The sequence below is a fragment of the Electrona antarctica genome (assembly GCF_951216825.1).
Source record: "Electrona antarctica genome assembly, chromosome: 2".
Taxonomy (NCBI): Eukaryota; Metazoa; Chordata; class Actinopteri; order Myctophiformes; family Myctophidae; genus Electrona; species Electrona antarctica.
The window spans coordinates 25,209,143-25,229,854 of NC_136807.1; the positions used below are offsets into that span (position 1 = coordinate 25,209,143).

At 47.9% G+C, this 20,712-nt stretch overlaps 1 protein-coding gene across 1 annotated transcript in view; it reads left to right on the forward strand.

Moving 5' to 3' along the window:
• Positions 1 to 19,688, forward strand: part of kcnd1 (potassium voltage-gated channel, Shal-related subfamily, member 1) — a gene marked incomplete at its 5' end in the record, with an annotated part of 47,207 nt that extends 27,519 nt beyond the window's left edge. The window contains 5 exons of the mRNA XM_079491633.1: positions 12,021 to 12,183; positions 12,660 to 12,743; positions 15,526 to 15,618; positions 16,328 to 16,581; positions 18,953 to 19,688. Coding sequence (XP_079347759.1) covers positions 12,021 to 12,183; positions 12,660 to 12,743; positions 15,526 to 15,618; positions 16,328 to 16,581; positions 18,953 to 19,157 — 799 coding nt within the window. The 3' untranslated portion in view covers positions 19,158 to 19,688. The remainder of the gene's footprint in view (positions 1 to 12,020; positions 12,184 to 12,659; positions 12,744 to 15,525; positions 15,619 to 16,327; positions 16,582 to 18,952) is intronic.
• Positions 19,689 to 20,712: the final 1,024 nt, after the last annotated feature.

Consider the following 20,712-nt stretch of genomic DNA (forward strand, 5'->3'; position numbering starts at 1 on the left):
TTTACTTCATAAGCGGCTCTTCTCCTCTTCCTCTCCTCTCCTCTCTTCTCGTCTTACTTATTCTACTCCAGTTCCACTCAGTCCACTACACCTTGACCTCCCATTTTTTTTATTTATTTAACCTTTATTTAACCAGTAAAAACCATATTGAGACTGAAGTCTCTTTTACAAGTGTGAACTGGCCAAGACAAGAGGCAAAATAAGTGACACAGCTCTGCCAGTAACAAAAGAAAAATACACAACAAAAAAAAACAGGACAGACATACAATGCTCATAAATACAGTACCCACTACTAAGAAGCTCAAAGGGAGAACAGGAACGTTTAGTAACGCGACCAATAAGGACTAATAAATAAAAACTAAGCATTGCTTAGTAGACTAAAAGCAAGCAGACATTTGCTATACGTCAAAGCAGGAGCAGTGCATGGGAAGTGTGCCCATGGCAATCCTTTTAAAGCTCACTATGGGGAATCACAGCAGCCAGTTTGAGTCTGGTCTGTAGGTCATTCCAAGACCAGGGTCCGAAATAAGCAATGCTTTTTTTTCCAGCCTCAGATTTAGTTGGGGGCATGACATAGCGTAACCAAGCATTTGATCTGAGGATGAGAGAGTTTTGGACAAGTTCAAATTTAGAACCAATGTAACGTGGGAGATTACCAAGAATGGCTTTATAAATGAGAATATACCAATGTAGCAACCTGCGAGACGTTAAGGAATACCAACCCACTAGGGCGTACAGAGTACAGTGATGAGTCCTATAGGGGGAATTGGTTATGAACCTCAATGCAGCATGAAACAGGGGGTCAAGTTTGCTCAGAGTTGAGGAACTAGCAAAGCGGTAGACAGTATCGCCATAATCAAGCTGCGACAGGAAGAGGCCTGTAACCAGCTTTTTGCGAGAAGCATTCGAAAAGCAGGACTTCATTCTGTAGAAAAAACTCAGCGTGAACTTAAGCTTTTTTGCCAAGGCGTCAATGTGGTGTTTGAAGTTTAACTTGTTGTCCAACCAGATCCCAAGATATTTATACAACTCCACCCATTTCAATGGATACTCCATCCATACCTGCTGCTCCCTCTCTCCTCTCATCTCTCATACAGCTTTGGCACTGTGACAAACCAACTACTCTCTTCTCCTGTGTCCTATGTCCTGTGTCCTATGTCCTGTGTCCTATGTCCTATGTCTTTTGTCCTGTTTCCTATAGGTCCTGTGTCATTTGTCCTATGTCCAGTGTCCTTTGTCCTTATCATATTTTCTTCACTCTTGGCTTTCCTATCTTTGATAACAGAGATAACTGGCGGGGGGGTTGGGGGCTGTCTTCTCTTTCAACCTCAGTTTATTCTTCTCTCCCTTCCCTTCCCTCAACTCACCTCTCCTTCTGTCTGTCTGTCTGTCTGTCTGTCCTCTCTGGCATTGGTCCACACTTGGGTTGTGTGTGTGTGTGTGTGTGTGTGTGTGTGTGTGTGTGTGTGTGTGTGTGTGTGTGTGTGTGTGTGTGTGTGTGTGTGTGTGTGTGTGTGTGTGTGTGTGTGTGTGTGTGTGTGTGTGTGTGTGTGTGTGTGTGTGTGATACTGAAGGTCAGGGCTGTTAGCCAGACAAATTGGTGACAAGGTTGTTGGCCTATAGCGCTGCGATCCATTATTTAAAGTCCAGAGGAAAGGCTGTTTCCGCAGGAGCTAATTTCGAACGTATTCTGACCATATACCACAGGCAGGCCGAAGCGTGCACGCGCGTGCGCGTGCGTGTGTGTGTGTGTGTGTGCGTGTGTGTGTGCGATAATCAACTGGTTTCTGTTTCCACTGCTCTCTGACTCTTCTGGCATGTGTCCTCATAAAACAACAGAATGGCATGGTCAAGTAGTTGTCTTTTATCTGCCTGATGAAGGCTGGCCAGTCTGTCATGTCCTCTTGTCATTCTGAGTGCGTCCCTTCACTTGCCATTGTTTGTTGTGTGTGTAAAACAATCCATATAGTCAGTGAATATGATTGTATGCTATGCTGTTTCAGAGTGTGTGTGTGTGTGTGTGCGTGCGTGCGTGCGTGCGTGCGTGCGAGCGCACAGTCGCACACACCCAAGCATGCACATACTGTACACACGCATGTGCATGGATGGGTGTGTGCGTGGGTGTGTGAAAGAGGATTTTGTATATGTGAAATGGTTAAAAAACATACTTAATATGCAGATCTTTGTGTGCTCTGTCTTGCGTGCATGAATAGATTCAGTATACTGCACGTGTGTGTGTGTGTGTGTGTGTGTGTGTGTGTGTGTGTGTGTGTGTGTGTGTGTGTGTGTGTGTGTGTGTGTGTGTGTGTGTGTGTGTGTGTGTGTGTGTGTGTGTGTGTGTGTGTGTGTGTGTGTGTGTGTACTGTATACCGTATGATACGTACATGTCCCATCATGCTTTGTGCCTGCAGGGCAGACGATAATCTGGGTAGAAAAACCCGTCGAACTCTTGACCTTTTTCTGCAGATGTCACATTCGCAGTACAGTTCAAAACGCTTTTTTGCATGCATGTTGACAAACACAGGCCGAGGGAGTTACTCGTTTTATATTTCTTTGAAATATTCAAATCAAATCAAATCACCTTTATTTATAAAGCACATTAAAAAACAATTTCCATTGTACCAAAGTGCTGTACAGACATTTCATCAACACAACAGATAGTGAGAACACAGCAAAAGAAAATTACAGACAATAAAAGTACAATTATAAGCAAACTAAGGTTAGCATAATAAAAAAAATCAAACAATATACTAACCTTGAATGGGATTTAAATGCGGTCGAATGAGGCTGAAAAATGGATGGTCTGAGAAATGTGTTAGGTATGAAAGTTTAGGTGAACCCAGATTTATTACCAGCCCAGAGCACAACAAAAATGCAAAAGCAGGCAAAAACTCAAAACAACGTATAGGCAAACTTGAGGCCTAGGCATAGGCTGGTAGTGAAGAGGCAAAGTCCAGGACAAGGCACAGGTTCTGGCACAAGAGAAACACAGCAAGTTACTTGAGGATCTGACAAACACTGAAGTGCAGAGCAGACCTTAACTAGAAAGGTCGCAATTTTAAAAAATTGCAAAGTGTGGTTGCCGCAGTGGCTTACATATGCCCCTCCCACTGATATTGCCAGCCAATTACAATGGCTCACCCCTGTGGTCATGCGTAAGTAATTGAGGGGATTTATCCCCCCAAAAAAAAAAAATCTGCAAGAAACGGTTACATTTTTCGCATTTGCGGCGCCCCCTATGGATGAAAATAGAATCGCTTTTGGCTTTTGGTTGATTAAACCACCCCGGACATGTGATTCAAATTTGGGATGGATTGGACATTCCGTTCGTGATTTTAGGCATTTTTTGTAAAATAGGCCCCTCCCACTAACTTCGGACGACGATTAAGGCCGAGCGATACGGACAAAAAAAATTCAAAAAATCTAAAAAAAAATGTAAGCGCGGTCCGATAGGTCCAGAGATCATGTGTACCGATTTCTGTGAGATTCGGACCAAATCTGTAGATTGAGAAAATTAAAGTGTGTTTTGAAGAAAATTCAAAATGGCGGAAAATCTATCCTGACGCAAATGGGCGTGGCCTATATGGGGAGATGCGACATGACCCAAGGAATCCAGGGCAACAATAATTTTGATTTTACGACCTACGGTTCAAGAGTTATAAACCAAAACGTAAAGTGGGCTGTTATATCGCCACCATGAGGCCGACCGATATAATTATAAGTTAATTAATTTTAGTAAGTATTACGAATTATCCCTCCAAGTTTTGTAACTATATCGCTTACGGTCTCCGAGGAAAAAATACTTGAACGTGAGTTTTCGCATTTTCCCATTCATGTCAATGGGGAAATTTAATGCACAAATAAATTAATATCAATTAAACTATACAATATTTCTCTTAGCAATGAGCAAGCACACGATTCCCGTGTGCTCATTTACTGGAGGGTTACTCCAGTAAATGAAAGTGAAATAATAAAGTGTTACAATTACAATAGTCTGGTTGCCCTTTAGGGCCCTTTAGGGCCCTTTAGGGCCCTTTAGGGCAACCACACTAAATAGGGCTCCTCCCGATTACTAAAGGGATGCAGCTGAGGAGCCGCACCCCTGTCTACAGTCTCCCAATCACAACAGACTTTAGAGATTAGGAAGATGTAGAATTTGTAGATGGCACTGGCATGTGAGCCAATGTAACAAAATGTATAATATGAGATACAACTAGGCTTTATTATTGAAAATACATTTCAGTTAATAAAAAGCTGATGATGATGAACTAATGATTGGTCAATTCATAGACTCATAGATTGATTGGCAAAATCTATGTCAGAATTAAGGATAAAATGGACCATTCAGCTGGCAGCCACAATGTTTACCGCTCTGAGAGAGAGAGAGAGAGAGAGAGAGAGAGAGAGAGAGAGAGAGAGAGCACAGGACAGAGTGACCTTGTTGTCGTCAAGTACTATATGGCATGAGACCCAATGCAGTCTAAAGCCCAAACCACACCAAAGGGTCGGGTTGGGACAAAACTGTTTTTAAGGTAAACCACACCAATGCAATGCATTGTGTTGCAATGAGTTGCATTGGTGTGGTCTACCTTTGCTATGCTTTTTGTTCTTGCTTAATGTAAATCGCTCTGGATTAAGAGCATCTGCTAAATGCCTAAATTGTAAATTGATACTTTAAGTACATTTTGATACCAATACTTGTACTTGCATTCCAGACTTTTACTTGTAACAGTCTTACTCTTACCTACAGTATAAACAATGTGAGTTATTTTTCCACCATTGCAAACTGTGAGGTCTCGGATGTAAATCAAACACAGGGCTCAGGTTAACCAGGGTCTGGACTTCTCTAGTCACGGCTTTTATTTTCTCAGGGTTTCTCACAGGGGGAAATAAACAGTGTGAGGCAATGTTCAGGGGGGTGAAGCTCTGTTCTCCTCTGGAGTCCGGTCTGTAGGGTGAGAGGGCACAGAGTTACACACTGACAACCAACAGAAACATACGTTGGGGCCCTGGGTCCACCCAGGGCGGTCTACCAACGTTAAACACCCGATAATAATCCTCTTCTTAGCACTTCACTTTTTGGACAGTTGGTACGGCGGCAGAGCCCTAGGGGGCGCCCTCGGGCAGCCTGACTGCCGCAGGTGGGTCTAGAAGAGGCTTTCTCTGGTGCGCGTCTAGACACGGAGCCCGGCCCAACCGGATCTTCAGACGGATACGGTTGAGTGGGTGGGTCTTTCACCGCTATACGATATCTTCGGCCAAATAGTAATAATAATAACAGCTTCTCAATGTCTCTTCCCCTGCGATCTCTTCTTTCAGATCGAGGCGCTCACACAATGTCCATGGGAGCTGGCCAGGCTCGAATTGTTAATCACCGTCTTCTTTAACAGTCTTCTATGGCCGTCCATAGAACGTAAGAGTAAAGGTGGGCTTACGACCTGAGATGAATGAAGGCGTCCGGGAGATGCGAGCTCCTTGTCCTCGCATTGATCGACCGGGCCATTTACATATATTCGTCCATAGACGCGGCTGCTCCGCTCTCCGTCTCCGCGTCAGGACTGCTACTGCTGCTGCTCCATGAAGCCTATGAATGGATAGAGTGGTGAGGGTGTGGATCAGGCATATAGGAATGTGGTACAGAGAGGCGCTGCATTTCTATGCCACTTACCACCCAAGGCTCGCTGTACGAGCGCGCTGCGTCTCTAGCTCTCTCTACGTGGTGAACCAACCTGCACTGACACGCGAGTCCGTCTGTGTTTATATAGTCCTCGTTCAGGCTCGCAGGTGAGTGTGGTTACCTGACGAGTAGGCGGCGGCATCAACCCTGACTGGCCGAGTAGGAGGTTCGGTAGGTAGGCGTTGTCTACCACGACACCCAGAGCGCGTCTCGTGACGTAGGGTTTCTGTCTGCTTGGTGCGCTGCTGGTTACCATGGCAACGTATGCCGGTGAATGGTGGCTGTCACTGGAGACACCACACATCCTCCCCCTAAGCTTCTCGCCCCCGCCAGAAGCTTCACTGACCTGTCCGTCTTCGTACCGCCTCGAGAGTGCATCGGCGTGTTTTAGCTCTTTACCTGGGCGGTGTTCCACCTTGAAGTTATAGTTTTGCAGCTCGACGAACCACCGTGTCACTCTGTCGTTCCTATCTTTGTTCGTCGACATCCACTTGAGTGGTGCGTGGTCGGTTATGAGCGTAAACCTCCGTCCCCATAAATAATAGCGCAAGTGGTGAATTGCCCACTTCACCGCTAGGCATTCTTTTTCTACTGTTGAATAATTCCTCTCGTGTTTCAATAGCTTTCTGCTTATGTATGTGATCGGGTGCTCGTCGCCCTCTATTGTTTGTGCGAGCACAGCGCCGACGCCGGTGCCGGATGCGTCCGTGTGCAGCGTGAAAGGCTGGCTAAAGTCTGGTGTGACCAGTACCGGCTCGCTGCATAGTGCCGCTTTCAGCGCTTGGAACGCAGCCTCGGTGCTGTCGGTCCAACATACGTGGTGGGGCAGGTTTTTTTTTGTTAGGTCGTGGAGCGGGCCAGCCAGAGTGGCAAAGTTTTCCACGAACTTTTGATAGTATGAAACAAGGCCGAGGAATGATTTGACTTGTTTTTTGGTGGTGGGTCGGGGCCAGGCCTGTATTCTCTCCACTTTCTTTTGTTGTGGGCGTATGCAGCCCCGGCCTATCGTATAGCCTAAGTAGTCCGTCTCCGTCCAACCAACCCGACACTTCTTTGGGTTGGCGGTGAGCCCCGCGGTGCGTAACGCGGCCAGCACAGCTTCCACCCGTTCTATGTGTTGGGACCAAGTAACGGAATGAATGATGACGTCATCAATATAAGCGGCCGCGTACTCTCGGTGCGGGCGGAGGACTTTGTCCATCAGGCGCTGGAAGGTGGCCGGCGCGCCGTGGACTCCGAACGGCATTGTCTTATATTGAAAGAGCCCGTCGGGGGTAGTGAAGGCAGTCTTGGGTCGGGACCGGGGAGTTAACAAGACTTGCCAATACCCTTTTGTTAAGTCCAAGGTGCTCACGAACCGTGCGGGACCGAGCCGCTGTACGAGTTCGTCGACGCGCGCCATTGGATAGGCGTCAAACGCGGAGATCTCGTTTAACTTCCGAAAGTCGTTGCAGAACCTCAGGCTGCCGTCTGGTTTGGGGACCAGTACGATGGGGCTGGACCATGGGCTATACGACTCTTCTATCACGCCTAATTCCAGCATTTTTTTTACCTCGTCGCGGACCGCCTCCCTCCTGGCCTCGGGGATCCTGTATGGGCGGAGGCGCACGACTTTGCCCGGCAGCGTGTCGATGTCATGCTGGACGACATTGGTCTGCCCTGGCAGTTCGGAGAACACGTCTGTGTTTCGGTCCAACAGCTCCCGGACGTCCTGCGCCTGCTGGGGGGACAAGTCCTCGCCCACGGCCACTGGTGGGATCTGAGGAGAGACAGCAGTTAGGAGAGCAGGTAACGGGATGGCCTCGGGCTCGTGCCATTTTTTTAATATATTAATGTGGTATACTTGCGTCTCCCTCCTTCTTCCTGGCTGACTGACGCGGTAGTTTACCGGGCTGAGTTTCTCTACCACCTCGTAAGGTCCTTTCCAGCGGGCAAGGAATTTACACTCCGTGGTGGGCACGAGTACTAGCACTTGCTCTCCGGGCTTGAATTCTCGTATGAGCGCGCCTCTGTTGTATATGCGCGCTTGGTCGGCCTGTGCCTTCTGCATGTGCTCGCGCACCAGTGGCCACACGCGTTTTGCGCGTTCTTGGAGTGTGACAACGTGCTCTATCACGCTGCGTAATGGCGAGGGCTGGCTCTCCCAAGCCTCTTTAGCGAGGTCTAGGAGGCCGCGGGGTCTCCTCCCATAGAGGAGCTCGAACGGAGAGAAGCCGGTCGAGGCCTGGGGAACCTCTCGTATGGCACACAGAACATACGGGATGAGGCGGTCCCAATCTTTTCCGTCCTCCTCTGCTACTTTTTTTAGCATTTTTTTTAATGTCTGGTTAAATCTTTCAACCAGCCCGTCCGTCTGCGGGTGGTAGACGGAGGTTCGAATCTGTTTCACTTTTAGCCATCTGTACAAGCTGGTCATGAGGCGTGCCACGAAACATGTGCCCTGATCCGTTAGGATTTCGTCCACGACACCCACCCGGCTAAATAGCATCATTAACTCGTGTGAAACAGTTTTAGCCGTGGCGGTGCGCAACGGGATGGCCTCTGGGTAGCGCGTCGCGTAATCAACTATGACCAGGATATACTTGTGGCCTCTGGCTGATTTAGGCAACGGGCCGATTATATCCATCGCAATGCGTGAGAACGGAACGTCTAGGATTGGTAGGGGTATAAGCGGCGCATGGGCTACTGCGCGGGGGGCCACCAGCTGGCACTCTGGGCACGCTCTACAGAAGCGCTCGACCGCGCTCTTCACTCCCGGCCAATAGAAGCGAGTGACGATTCTATCATAGGTCTTTTGGACCCCTAGGTGGGCACCTAGCTGGTGTGAGTGAGCCAAATACATCACACGTAGGACGTATTCTTTTGGGACCAACAGCTGTTCTACAAGCTCGCCTGCCTTGTCCTTATAACACCGGTATAGAAGGCCCCGCTTCACTACAAAGTGTGGTAGGGAAATTTCACTCACCCCCGGGTTCAGGACGCCGTCGACGGCGGACACGTGGTTCCGAGCCGGCGCCAGGTTCGGGTCGGTCCACTGGCCGCTGGCGAACTTCCCTTGGAGATGGGCTGGCGGCGTGTCAAGCTCTGGGAAGTGAGTGAATGGGTCGTCGCTTGCTTCTCTCTCTGGTGCGTCGGCGGGCGGGAGGGCCGGGTTGCTGGGCCCGGGCCGCTCGGTGTCTGGGGAGGTGGCGTCCGATGAGGGCTCGGACGGGGTCCCGGCGAGCGCCGGGCAGGCCAGGCGGGGGCCAGCACTTCGTCGACCCCTCCGGCGTCGGCCCCCCGGGGGCCTGGCCCGCCAGTACTTCTTGAACAGTGAGCAGTCGGTGCCAATCAGAAGGGGCACCGGGAGGTCGGGGACCACGCCCGCTGTGACCTGGGCGTCACCCCGTGGGGTCTGCACCTGGAGCCGTGCCACTGGGTAGCGGCGCACGTCTCCGTGTACACAGGTGACCGGGAGGCTCCGGGGCCCGGTACTGGTGGCGAGGTCCGCCCTCACCAGCGTCACCACGCTGCCGGAGTCCACCAGCGCGTGGGTATCGGTTCCGTCCACCCGCACCGGGATGGTGGCGCGTCGGAGGCTGCCCCCCGTGTGGAGGCAGGGCCGGCCGTGGTCGAGACTGGCGGCCGACGCCATAGAGGCATCCGCGTCGCGGGGCCGGTCCGGGCAAGCCCAGGAGAGGTGGTCTCCTTGACCACACACATAACATCTCCTGGCCTTCTGGGTGCGCTCGTTCTGCTGACTCGCAGGGGGTTGGGACCGAGAGGGTGTCGGTTGCTGCCGTCGCTTCTCTCGTCCTTGTCTGTCGTCGGCCTTCTGGGTTGGTTCACTGCGTGTTTGCTTCGCCATGTCGATGCTCACCTGGTGGTTCTCCAGCAGGGCCACCAGGGCATCGACGGAGGTGGGGCTAATGCCGGCAGCATATTCTTTGGCCTTGGGTGGCAATGCACGGACGGCCCGGTCAACTACTATCCGCTCTATCCATGGCATGTCCTCTCCTGTGGTTAACCAGTTCTGTGCCAGTCTCATTAGACCTGCGATCTGGGGCCGGGGGGCTTCGGTGGGCGTGTATGACCAGAGATGGTACCGGTGGGCCCTGGCTGGAAGGCTGTAGCCCAGGCCGGACAAAATGGCCGCCTTCAGCCGTTCGTAGTTTTGGGCCTCCCCAGCGGGCATGTCGGTATAGGCCCTCTGGGGCTCTCCGGACAGGTACGGGGCCAGGATGTTGGCCCACTCGTCTGCTGGCCAGTGCTCTCTGGTGGCGGTGCGTTCAAACACCTCCAAGTACGACTCCACGTCGTCCTCTGGGCCCATCTTGGTGAGTGTGCCCCCTCGTGGCCGGCGTTGCTCGCCCTCGCGTTCGAAGGTGCGCGCTAGGTCCCTAACCGCATTCTGGAGCTCTGCCTGGCTCCTAAGCAGGGCAGCAATGGCATTGGCGTGTTCCATCGCCAGCGATGATTTGGATCGAAGGTACCCACGTTCTCCACCAAATGTGAGGTCTCGGATGTAAATCAAACACAGGGCTCAGGTTAACCAGGGTCTGGACTTCTCTAGTCACGGCTTTTATTTTCTCAGGGTTTCTCACAGGGGGAAATAAACAGTGTGAGGCAATGTTCAGGGGGGTGAAGCTCTGTTCTCCTCTGGAGTCCGGTCTGTAGGGTGAGAGGGCACAGAGTTACACACTGACAACCAACAGAAACATACGTTGGGGCCCTGGGTCCACCCAGGGCGGTCTACCAACGTTAAACACCCGATAATAATCCTCTTCTTAGCACTTCACTTTTTGGACAGTTGGTACGGCGGCAGAGCCCTAGGGGGCGCCCTCGGGCAGCCTGACTGCCGCAGGTGGGTCTAGAAGAGGCTTTCTCTGGTGCGCGTCTAGACACGGAGCCCGGCCCAACCGGATCTTCAGACGGATACGGTTGAGTGGGTGGGTCTTTCACCGCTATACGATATCTTCGGCCAAATAGTAATAATAATAACAGCTTCTCAATGTCTCTTCCCCTGCGATCTCTTCTTTCAGATCGAGGCGCTCACACAATGTCCATGGGAGCTGGCCAGGCTCGAATTGTTAATCACCGTCTTCTTTAACAGTCTTCTATGGCCGTCCATAGAACGTAAGAGTAAAGGTGGGCTTACGACCTGAGATGAATGAAGGCGTCCGGGAGATGCGAGCTCCTTGTCCTCGCATTGATCGACCGGGCCATTTACATATATTCGTCCATAGACGCGGCTGCTCCGCTCTCCGTCTCCGCGTCAGGACTGCTACTGCTGCTGCTCCATGAAGCCTATGAATGGATAGAGTGGTGAGGGTGTGGATCAGGCATATAGGAATGTGGTACAGAGAGGCGCTGCATTTCTATGCCACTTACCACCCAAGGCTCGCTGTACGAGCGCGCTGCGTCTCTAGCTCTCTCTACGTGGTGAACCAACCTGCACTGACACGCGAGTCCGTCTGTGTTTATATAGTCCTCGTTCAGGCTCGCAGGTGAGTGTGGTTACCTGACGAGTAGGCGGCGGCATCAACCCTGACTGGCCGAGTAGGAGGTTCGGTAGGTAGGCGTTGTCTACCACGACACCCAGAGCGCGTCTCGTGACGTAGGGTTTCTGTCTGCTTGGTGCGCTGCTGGTTACCATGGCAACGTATGCCGGTGAATGGTGGCTGTCACTGGAGACACCACAAAACACACACACACACACACACACACACACACACACACACACACACACACACACACACACACACACACACACACACACACACACACAAACACCACCAAATTAGATTTAAAGAAAATGTGGCCTGCCTGCCTGCCACATGGTGGTCACCAGACCAAACGTTCAGAAGCGGTGTGGTATTCCATGTTGCTTGTGCATTGTGCGGTGTATGGGTACATTAGAATGGGCTCCCAAGTTGTGGAATGCCTTACCCGTGGAACTGAGACTAGCAAAAGCAGTGTCGTCTTTTAAATCACTTCTAAAAACCTATTTGTATGTTAAGGCCTTGTCTTAGTGGCTTCGGCCGTTGTTAATTCTTTGTTACCCATTGATTTTATGTGTTTATCTACATACAAATATATAAAGACCCGGCCCCGGGAAAGTGTTCTAAATCTTCTAAACGTCATTAACATATTTTTCTTTGCAAAAAGGGTGAAGTGTCCCTTTAACACTTCTGATGACTTTTAAAAATACGTTAAGCAATGGGTTAATGTATTGTAATTTTGTAATTTTCCTGACACGGTAGCAATGATTTAATGTATTGTAATACATGTTATTTCAGGTATGGAGACATGGTTCCTGACACGGTAGCAATGACTTAATGTATTGTAATACATGTTATTTCAGGTATGGAGACATGGTTCCTGACACGGTAGCAGGGAAGATCTTTGGTTCCATATGTTCTCTGAGTGGCGTGCTGGTCATCGCTCTGCCAGTCCCTGTCATCGTGTCCAACTTCGCCAGGATCTACCACCAGAACCAACGATCTGACAAGATGAGAGCACAGCAGGTAACACGCACGCACGCACGCACGCACGCACGCACGCACGCACGCACGCACGCACGCATTATTATAAACCATAGTATTATTATTTTTCGTTATTTTTATTATAGTATTATTAGTACGGTACTCTTGTTGCCTCAATGTCTTAGGCACCGGAACAAAAAATATTGTACTCTTATGTAACACAAGATGGTATAACGTTAAAGGAACCTTGAACTGTGACCCTAGATTAAGTTTGAAGGAAACAAAGTAACGGTGTTGACATAAGTTCCTTCCAATTAGTTTGAGCTCAGATCGATATTATGGATCAGTGTGTGCTACAGTATGTCTTATGTATGCTCTGTTGAACTGAAAGGTAAGGATGGACAATCAATAATGTGTCTCTCACATCAACCTTCAACTTATTCTGTGCATGGGTGCTGGTGGTAGAGTGCGTGTGTCGTCAGACAGTGCTGACTGTGTTGTTTTTTTGTGTTGAACAGAAAGTTCGTCTTGCGAGGATCCGAATGGCGAAGAAAATAACAACCAACGGATTCCTGCAATACAAAGAAGATGGAGGCCTGGGGGTAACATGAACATACATACCCATCTGCATACATATTCATACCTAAACATGTAGACACAACGTGTACATAAATACACACACAAATCATATTATACAATTATTTCGAATGGGTAATAATTGCTGGTAAACTGGTAATAATGACAAATCAATGTCTAATCAACAAAGGTGGAGATAATCAAGTAAACCAAGATTGTGTTCTTGCCACCTGTACTGTTTACACGTGCTTCCCTATGTGATCACTGCACATCATGAGTTTTCTGGGTTTCTCCTGCAAACCCGATAATCACAATACAATGATAATCACAATACAATGATAATCACAATACAATGATAATCACAATACAATGATAATCACAATACAATGATAATCACAATACGATGCTGTATTGAGGCATCATTATGTTAAAATCATGTAGCGTGTGTGAATGTTTAAGATAACCTTGTCAGCGAATGTTATTTGATGAATTATTTTATAATGAATGATCCACTAGTAGCACAAGTTGTTAGCCAATTTAGATCCAGTATGGGACACTGTCCTGCGGCAGATTATAAGTTACGCATTACTCACGCCTGTTTTGTTACGTTGTTACAGAAATCAATAGGTCGGCGATGTCTGATGATTTGATCACTTATAGATAACATTTAGTAACACCGTGGCAGTCAGTCCTAAATATCACATTTAATTACAGTGTGGACTTAAAACAGTAGAGCTGTAGTCAGCTCTAGTCACGACAACAGTATAACAGAGAATATAGAGATGCTGTACAATTATTGTGCACACAGCCAAAAGAAGAGAAATCACGGGTCAAAATAAATATGTCATTTAATAAAAATAGCTCATGTATTCTAAGAAACAACCTTGTGTGACACGCCTACCCTCATACTCCTGCCAGTGAGTGCATAATGCTTTATTTACACTGACGTGATGCGTTGTGAAACTCATAGGTCTATTTTTGGAGAGTGACACTGCCGTACACCAACGTATAAAATCAGGCACATGTAGGCCGTGCACGCTCTTGTGCACATCAAGCTAACGTGATTGGCTGATAAGAACACACATACGCACATAAAACTTGAACTCACAGACAGTATACCCATACAGCATACACACACACACACACACACACACACACACACACACACACACACACACACACACACACACACACACACACACACACACACACACACACACACACACACACACCTTTTGCACATACTGTAGCTAAACACATACAATACAAACACAATCTCACAGAATTCCCCCTCCACAGTCACACACACACACACACACACACACACACACACACACACACACACACACACTAACAGACACATACATGCAGTTTCATGCAGATAAATTGAAGAAACAAACAGATGAGGTCAGCAGTTACACGCGATGTGATTGGATGAATGTTTCAGACTCTGGAGGTTTGGAGGAAACAGACGCTTCTAAATATTTAATCTCTAAATGGACCCCGCACGCACGCACGCACGCACGCACGCACGCACGCACGCATGCACGCACACACACACTGAAGAGAGAAATGGGTTTAAGGGAGAGGGAACAAAGAAAGATGAGTGGACAGAATGAAAGTCTCAGGACAACAATATGAGGATTTAGGGTATGTTTTAATGTTCGCCTTTTATGGAGACAAAATATGCCGTTTAGAGCACTTTTTCTGCTGAAAATGAAAGAAGAAGAAGAAGTGAGGGGGCTTGTATGGAGGCGGTCTGAAACAGACTTCAGTATAACTCTATGGAACTTACAGAATATGAAAAACCAAGTTTATATGTGCCGATAGGCATACAGTGGAGGTTTGAGCAACTGAATCAGAATTAGGGTCATCTTTATTGTCACAGCACAGGTTTACAGGTGAAAGACATGGTTGGTGAAATTCTCAGTGTTGGAAAAAGTACTCACACTATTTACTTAAGTAAAAGTATCAATACTGCAATGTAGAAATACTCTGTTAAAAGTAAAAGTCAGGAATTCAACTTTTAATTGGGTAAAAGTACAAAAGCATTGGCTTCAGATCGGCTATTCTACTATCGGCTATTCTATCGGCTACCCTGGAAATAAAAAAGTCTGAAAGCGTTTCGTTATATGCCAGAAAAGGTACTCTTGGCCTGGGCTGGCTTAGCGGTCCAGGCACCTCGGCTGGTAATCCAGCATGACAGTGTGTCGCGGGTTCGAGTCCCGATCCCGACGAACTTTGCTGTGTGTCTTGATCGACGCCTTCTAAAAGCGGGCCACAATGCAGTGGGTCATTTCTCATCATGTAAAATAGTGTGTGAACTGTACCTAAAAAGTGGAAAAATTAAATATACAATGGCGGTAGACTTGAGCAAATGATGAAGGGAGGTAGAGATGTGGACAGAAATAGAGAGATACTAAATGACAGATACCTGAGGAGGGATGGAGGGGAAGAGAGGTAGAGAGGTGAGAGAAAAATAGAGAAGTGGGGCAGACGGAAACCAGATGAAGAAGAGGAATGGGTTGAGACGAGAGAGAGAGAAGGAGAGAGGTGGAGATATGGAGAAAGAGATTTAAGTGGTGTAAAGATAGAAATGGGGTTGCAGAGAAAATAAAGAGGAAAAGAGAGAAACCTTCTATTAATACCAGACTGAATTACATAACTGCTGTCTACTAGCTACACGCACGCACGCACGCACGCACGCACGCACGCACGCACGCACGCACGCACGCACGCACGCACTCTGACTGACTGACTGACTGTGTGTGTGTGTGTGTGTGTGTGTGTGTGCGTGTGTGTGTGTAGGACAACGACAGTACGGCTCTGTTGTGTGTGAAGAACAGATCGGCGTTTGAACATCAACATCACCATCTGCTGCACTGCCTGGAAAAAACTACAGTAAGAACACTATTACTGTAACTACTACTTTTACTTCTGTCACTACTACTATACTGCTAGCCTCGCACCGTACTACTGTAATATATGAGGTGTTTTCATGTACAGTATTGGCCCATATGCATCTGTGACTCACCGTTCGCTGTAGCTCCAGGACTTAATGGTCACATAGTGTTGCCATCTACATACAATTGGGGGGAGGACGGGCGAAACATTTATTTTCCAACATTTTTTAATATGCTTAGTATAAACATCTGAATACATAGTTTAACATAACATAACATGAGTTTAACATAAAATAACACAGCGTGTCTGTCAAAGACAATCTCAGGACTTTCGATGCATGAGCTTAATTGATGTCAAATTTACCAATTAACTTCTTGCAACTCCCTCTCTCTCCCTTTGTCTTTTGTATGCGTCTGTCTGTCTGTCTGTCTGTCTGTCTGTCTGTCTGTCTGTCTGTCTGTCTGTCTGTCTGTCTGTCTGTCTGTCTGTCTGTCTGTCTGTCTGTCTGTCTGTCTGTCTGTCTGTCTGTCTGTCTGTCTGTCTGTCTGTCTGTCTGTCTGTCTGTCTGTCTGTCTGTCTGGCTGTCTGTCTGTCTGTCTGTCTGTCTGTCTGTCTCTCTCCTCTCTCTCTCTCTCTCTCTCTCTCTCTCTCTCTCTCTCTCTCTCTGTGACTGTCTCTCTCTCTCTCTCTCATTCCATGTAAACAGAACCATGAGTTTACAGATGAGATGAGGTACAGTGAGGTTTGCATGACAGAGTCGGGCTTCAGGACCATGAGCCGCAGCACTTCCCTGTCCAGCCAGCATGGGGGGACCAACAACAACTCCACGGGCTGCTGCCCGCGACGCAACAAGAGGCGAGCTGCCATGCGATTGGCCAACTCCACCGTGTCGGTCAGCAGGGGCAGCGTCCAGGAGCTGGACACGCTGCACGTCAAAACCACCAGCAGCCCTCCACAAACGTACGATATATAAAATACATATAAAACCACCAGCATCCCTCCACAAACGTAAGATAAATATATAAAACCACCAGCATCCCTCCACAAACGTAAGATAAATATATAAAACCACCAGCGGCACCCGACTGGTAACCCAGTCGCAGTGTGCCGCGGGTTCGACTCCCGAGCCCGACACGGCCTTTACTGCATGTCTTCCCCCATCTCTCTCCCGTTTCCTGTCAGCCTACTGTCTGTCCCTTCAAAAACCAATAAAAGGCGTAAGCCGCAAAAAAATATCTTAAAAAAAAACAAAAAAAAAACACCAGCATCCCTCCACAAACGTAAGATAAAAATATAAAACCACCAGCATCCCTCCACAAATGTAAGATAAATATATAAAACCACCAGCATCCCTCCACAAAGGTAAGATACAAATATAAAACCACCAGCATCCCTCCACAAACGTAAGATAAATATATAAAACCACCAGCATCCCTCCACAAACGTAAGATAAATATATAAAACCACCAGCATCCCTCCACAAACGTAAGATAAATATATAAAACCACCAGCATCCCTCCACAAACGTACGATAAATATATAAAACCACCAGCATCCCTCCACAAACGTAAGATAAATATATAAAACCACCAGCATCCCTCCACAAACGTAAGATAAATATATAAAACCACCAGCATCCCTCCACAAACGTAAGATAAATATATAAAACGACCAGCATCCCTCCACAAACGTAAGATAAATATATAAAACCACCAGCATCCCTCCACAAACGTAAGATAAATATATAAAACCACCAGCATCCCTCCACAAACGTACGATAAATATATAAAACCACCAGCATCCCTCCACAAACGTAAGATAAATATATAAAACCACCAGCATCCCTCCACAAACGTACGATAAATATATAAAACCACCAGCATCCCTCCACAAACGTAAGATAAATATATAAAACCACCAGCATCCCTCCACAAACGTAAAATAAATATATAAAACCACCAGCATCCCTCCACAAACATAAGATAAATATATAAAACCACCAGCATCCCTCCACAAACGTACAATAAATATATAAAACCACCAGCATCCCTCCACAAACGTAAGGATAAACATTTCTAAGAAGATATAGATCTCAGATCTATATATATCGCAAAGACGCATTACATGGGGGGAGGAGAAAACGCCAAAAGAGAATCAACTTTATTAGGAAAACACAATAAATAAAAGCACAATAAAAGCAACGTCAAAATCTATTAAAACAAATGCAGAACTGTAAAACAGGGAGGTTGTGCAGTTAGCTGCAGGAAAGCAATATTGAAGAGGTGGGTTTTGAGAGCGGTTGTGAAGGATGGGAGGGTGGGGAGCTTCTTTGATGATAGTGTCGGTGTGTGCATTCCACAGAAAAATCCCTGTTACCCCAAGAAGCCTGGGTAGGACGTAGAGACGCCAGTCCTCTAATGTAATATGGTGTCTGGATTGAAAAAAAGAAAATAAATGTTTAGGTGGGTTGCCAATTTGAGCCAATCAGGAGAGAGTACCCATTCATCATCTTCAATTTGACTGTGTTCCAGTTTCAAGTTTGTCTGCTCATGTCTTTGTGTCATCACTTCCAATTTCACTTGTTAATTCTGCATATCCCGTATGAGTTCTCTCCCCTGATTGGATGACATTGGTTCCCTTCATCCATCATGTCCACTTATCTGGAGTCGGGTCGTGGTGGTACTGTAGTAGGTCCAGCAGAGAGTCTCAGACTTCCCTTTTCTTGGACACATTAGATTAGCTCTTATTTGGGAGATCCTGAGGTGTTCCCAGGCCAGTGTGGAGATGTAAATCCCCCCGATCTGGTCCTTAATGGTCTGCCCCACCCTTGGTCTATTTCCAGCTGGCCTGGAAAGCCTCCCTAGTAATGCCCAGGAGGCATCCATATTAGATGCCCAAACCACCTTAATTAACTGTCTCTTTTCTATGGAGAAAAGGAGCAGCAGACTACCCCAAAGGAGATGCCAGCCACCCTCCTGAGAAAACTTATTTCATCTCATCCCTGTCATTGTGAGCTTGTAGATCTGTAAAAAATGTGAGAGACTTGGAATATTCTTTTTAACAACACAGATCTTGTATGGTGCACAAAATATTTTCAGAGGTGGGTCCACAGACAAGTACATATTAATTTGGGGGTCCTTGGCATGAGTACGTTTGAGAACTTTTTTGAGTGTTCTGATTTCTTCTTCTCTTTAAGCCTTCATTCCTGTTGATCCTATAGAAGCACCTTCAGTATACTTTGTAGTCTTTGTATCTCATTTGATAGGTTGACGTCTTAGTTTTCCTCGGTTTACAGGATGTGTTTTCCTGTCCTCTGTGTGTCTGTCCTCAGCCGCTCCAGTCTGAACGCCCGGACGGAGGACCTGAAGCTGAACTGTGGCGAGCCAGAGCTGCCAGACTTCACGGCGGCCATCATTAGCATCCCCACGCCCCCCGCCAACACCCCCGAAGAGAGCCCCCCGCCCATCCCTGGCATCCTGCGCAACACCCGCGCCACTGCCTACACCCAGGACACCGTCAAAATATCCTCCTTATAACCCTGACGACAACTTCCACCGGACTCCCGCAAACCCCTGTCCTCTTCCCATGAACTCTGAACTTTGAACCTAATCCAAACCGTGACCTCCATCTCTGACCCCCAGGGTGCTGCTAGTTACCTAAATGAAGTGTGTTTGATCACGCACCAGTTTAGGAGGATGGGAGTACAGGACGCAAGTGAGGAAATCAACTGAATTGAAAGTTTGCCGTTTCCTAAAAGATAAACCATGTATATTCTGAGTAAGACCTTCGGGAGTCATGTCTGACCCCTACAGACACGCTTCTTGTAACCTTTGACCCCTGCTGTGACCGACCCCCCCCCCCCCCCCTGCACATTCCTTTTGAACTTCTGACTCTTATTGCACAAACAGGAAGGGGTCATGGGCCGCCTGATGGAAAGTGTCTTCAGAACTCCTCTCCCCCAAGCACATGCTTGGTGTTTTCCTCCTCATTGGTCATAAACATTTCTTCCAGAAGTGACGTAAAATAAATAGCCATATGTTATCATTATGTAAACGGGAGAAACAGGAAGTGAAGCTGTGACGTCTAGACCAGGATGGAAGTATTAAGACATGAAACACGACGTTAGGATGGGACCACGTTAGATGGAGCTCTCCTATTGGAGGACGGTGCTGCTGCTTGGTTATTATGGGCTGTTGGGTAGTGGTGGCATGGTTACACACAGGATAACACAAAGCCATATTTACTGTACAAAATATACTCTCTTCGTTAAAACCAGGGCGATGCAATTCAGGAACTCAGTGGACCTCTAGTCAGGCCTCTGGTGCGGTTGATTGTTCTGCCGGTTGGATTCCCCGTGCAGGGTCCTTCTGTGGCTGCGTTCGATGGCTCCTGCACACCCACAACTCCAAATGCAAAGATGGATTTGATTCCTGAAAACGGGGCCATGGACACGGAAGTTTGGACGCTTTGAAACCTCAAGTGATCAAATATTCAACCAGGAACCCAAGGCGGAAGAACCAGGAACCCAAGGCGGAAGCGGCCCAATCTTCCTCAGAGACCTGCTGAGACAGATGTAATTTCTTGTCTCACGTTTTAGTGAATGAATGGTCAGTTCTCATCGCTGGAACATAAGTTTGTTGAGTGAGTGTGTGGACAGACAGACAGTAGGACGGCCCAGACAGACAGACGGTAGGACGGCTCAGACAGACAGACAGTAGGACGGCCCAGACAGACAGACAGTAGGACGGCCCAGACAGACAGACAGACAGACAGACAGTAGGATGGCCCAGATAGACAGACAGTAGGACGGCCCAGACAGACAGACAGACAGACATACAGACAGTAGGACGGCCCAGACAGACAGACAGTAGGACGGCCCAGACAGACAGACAGACAGACAGTAAGATGGCCCAGACAGACAGACATTAGGACGGCCCAGACAGACAGACAGACAGACAGTAGGACGGCCCAGACAGACAGACAGACAGACAGTAGGATGGCCCAGACAGACAGACATTAGGACGGCCCAGACAGACAAACAGACAGACATTCCTTGGTGGGACGGGGGACATCAGGAGACACAGCCAACAC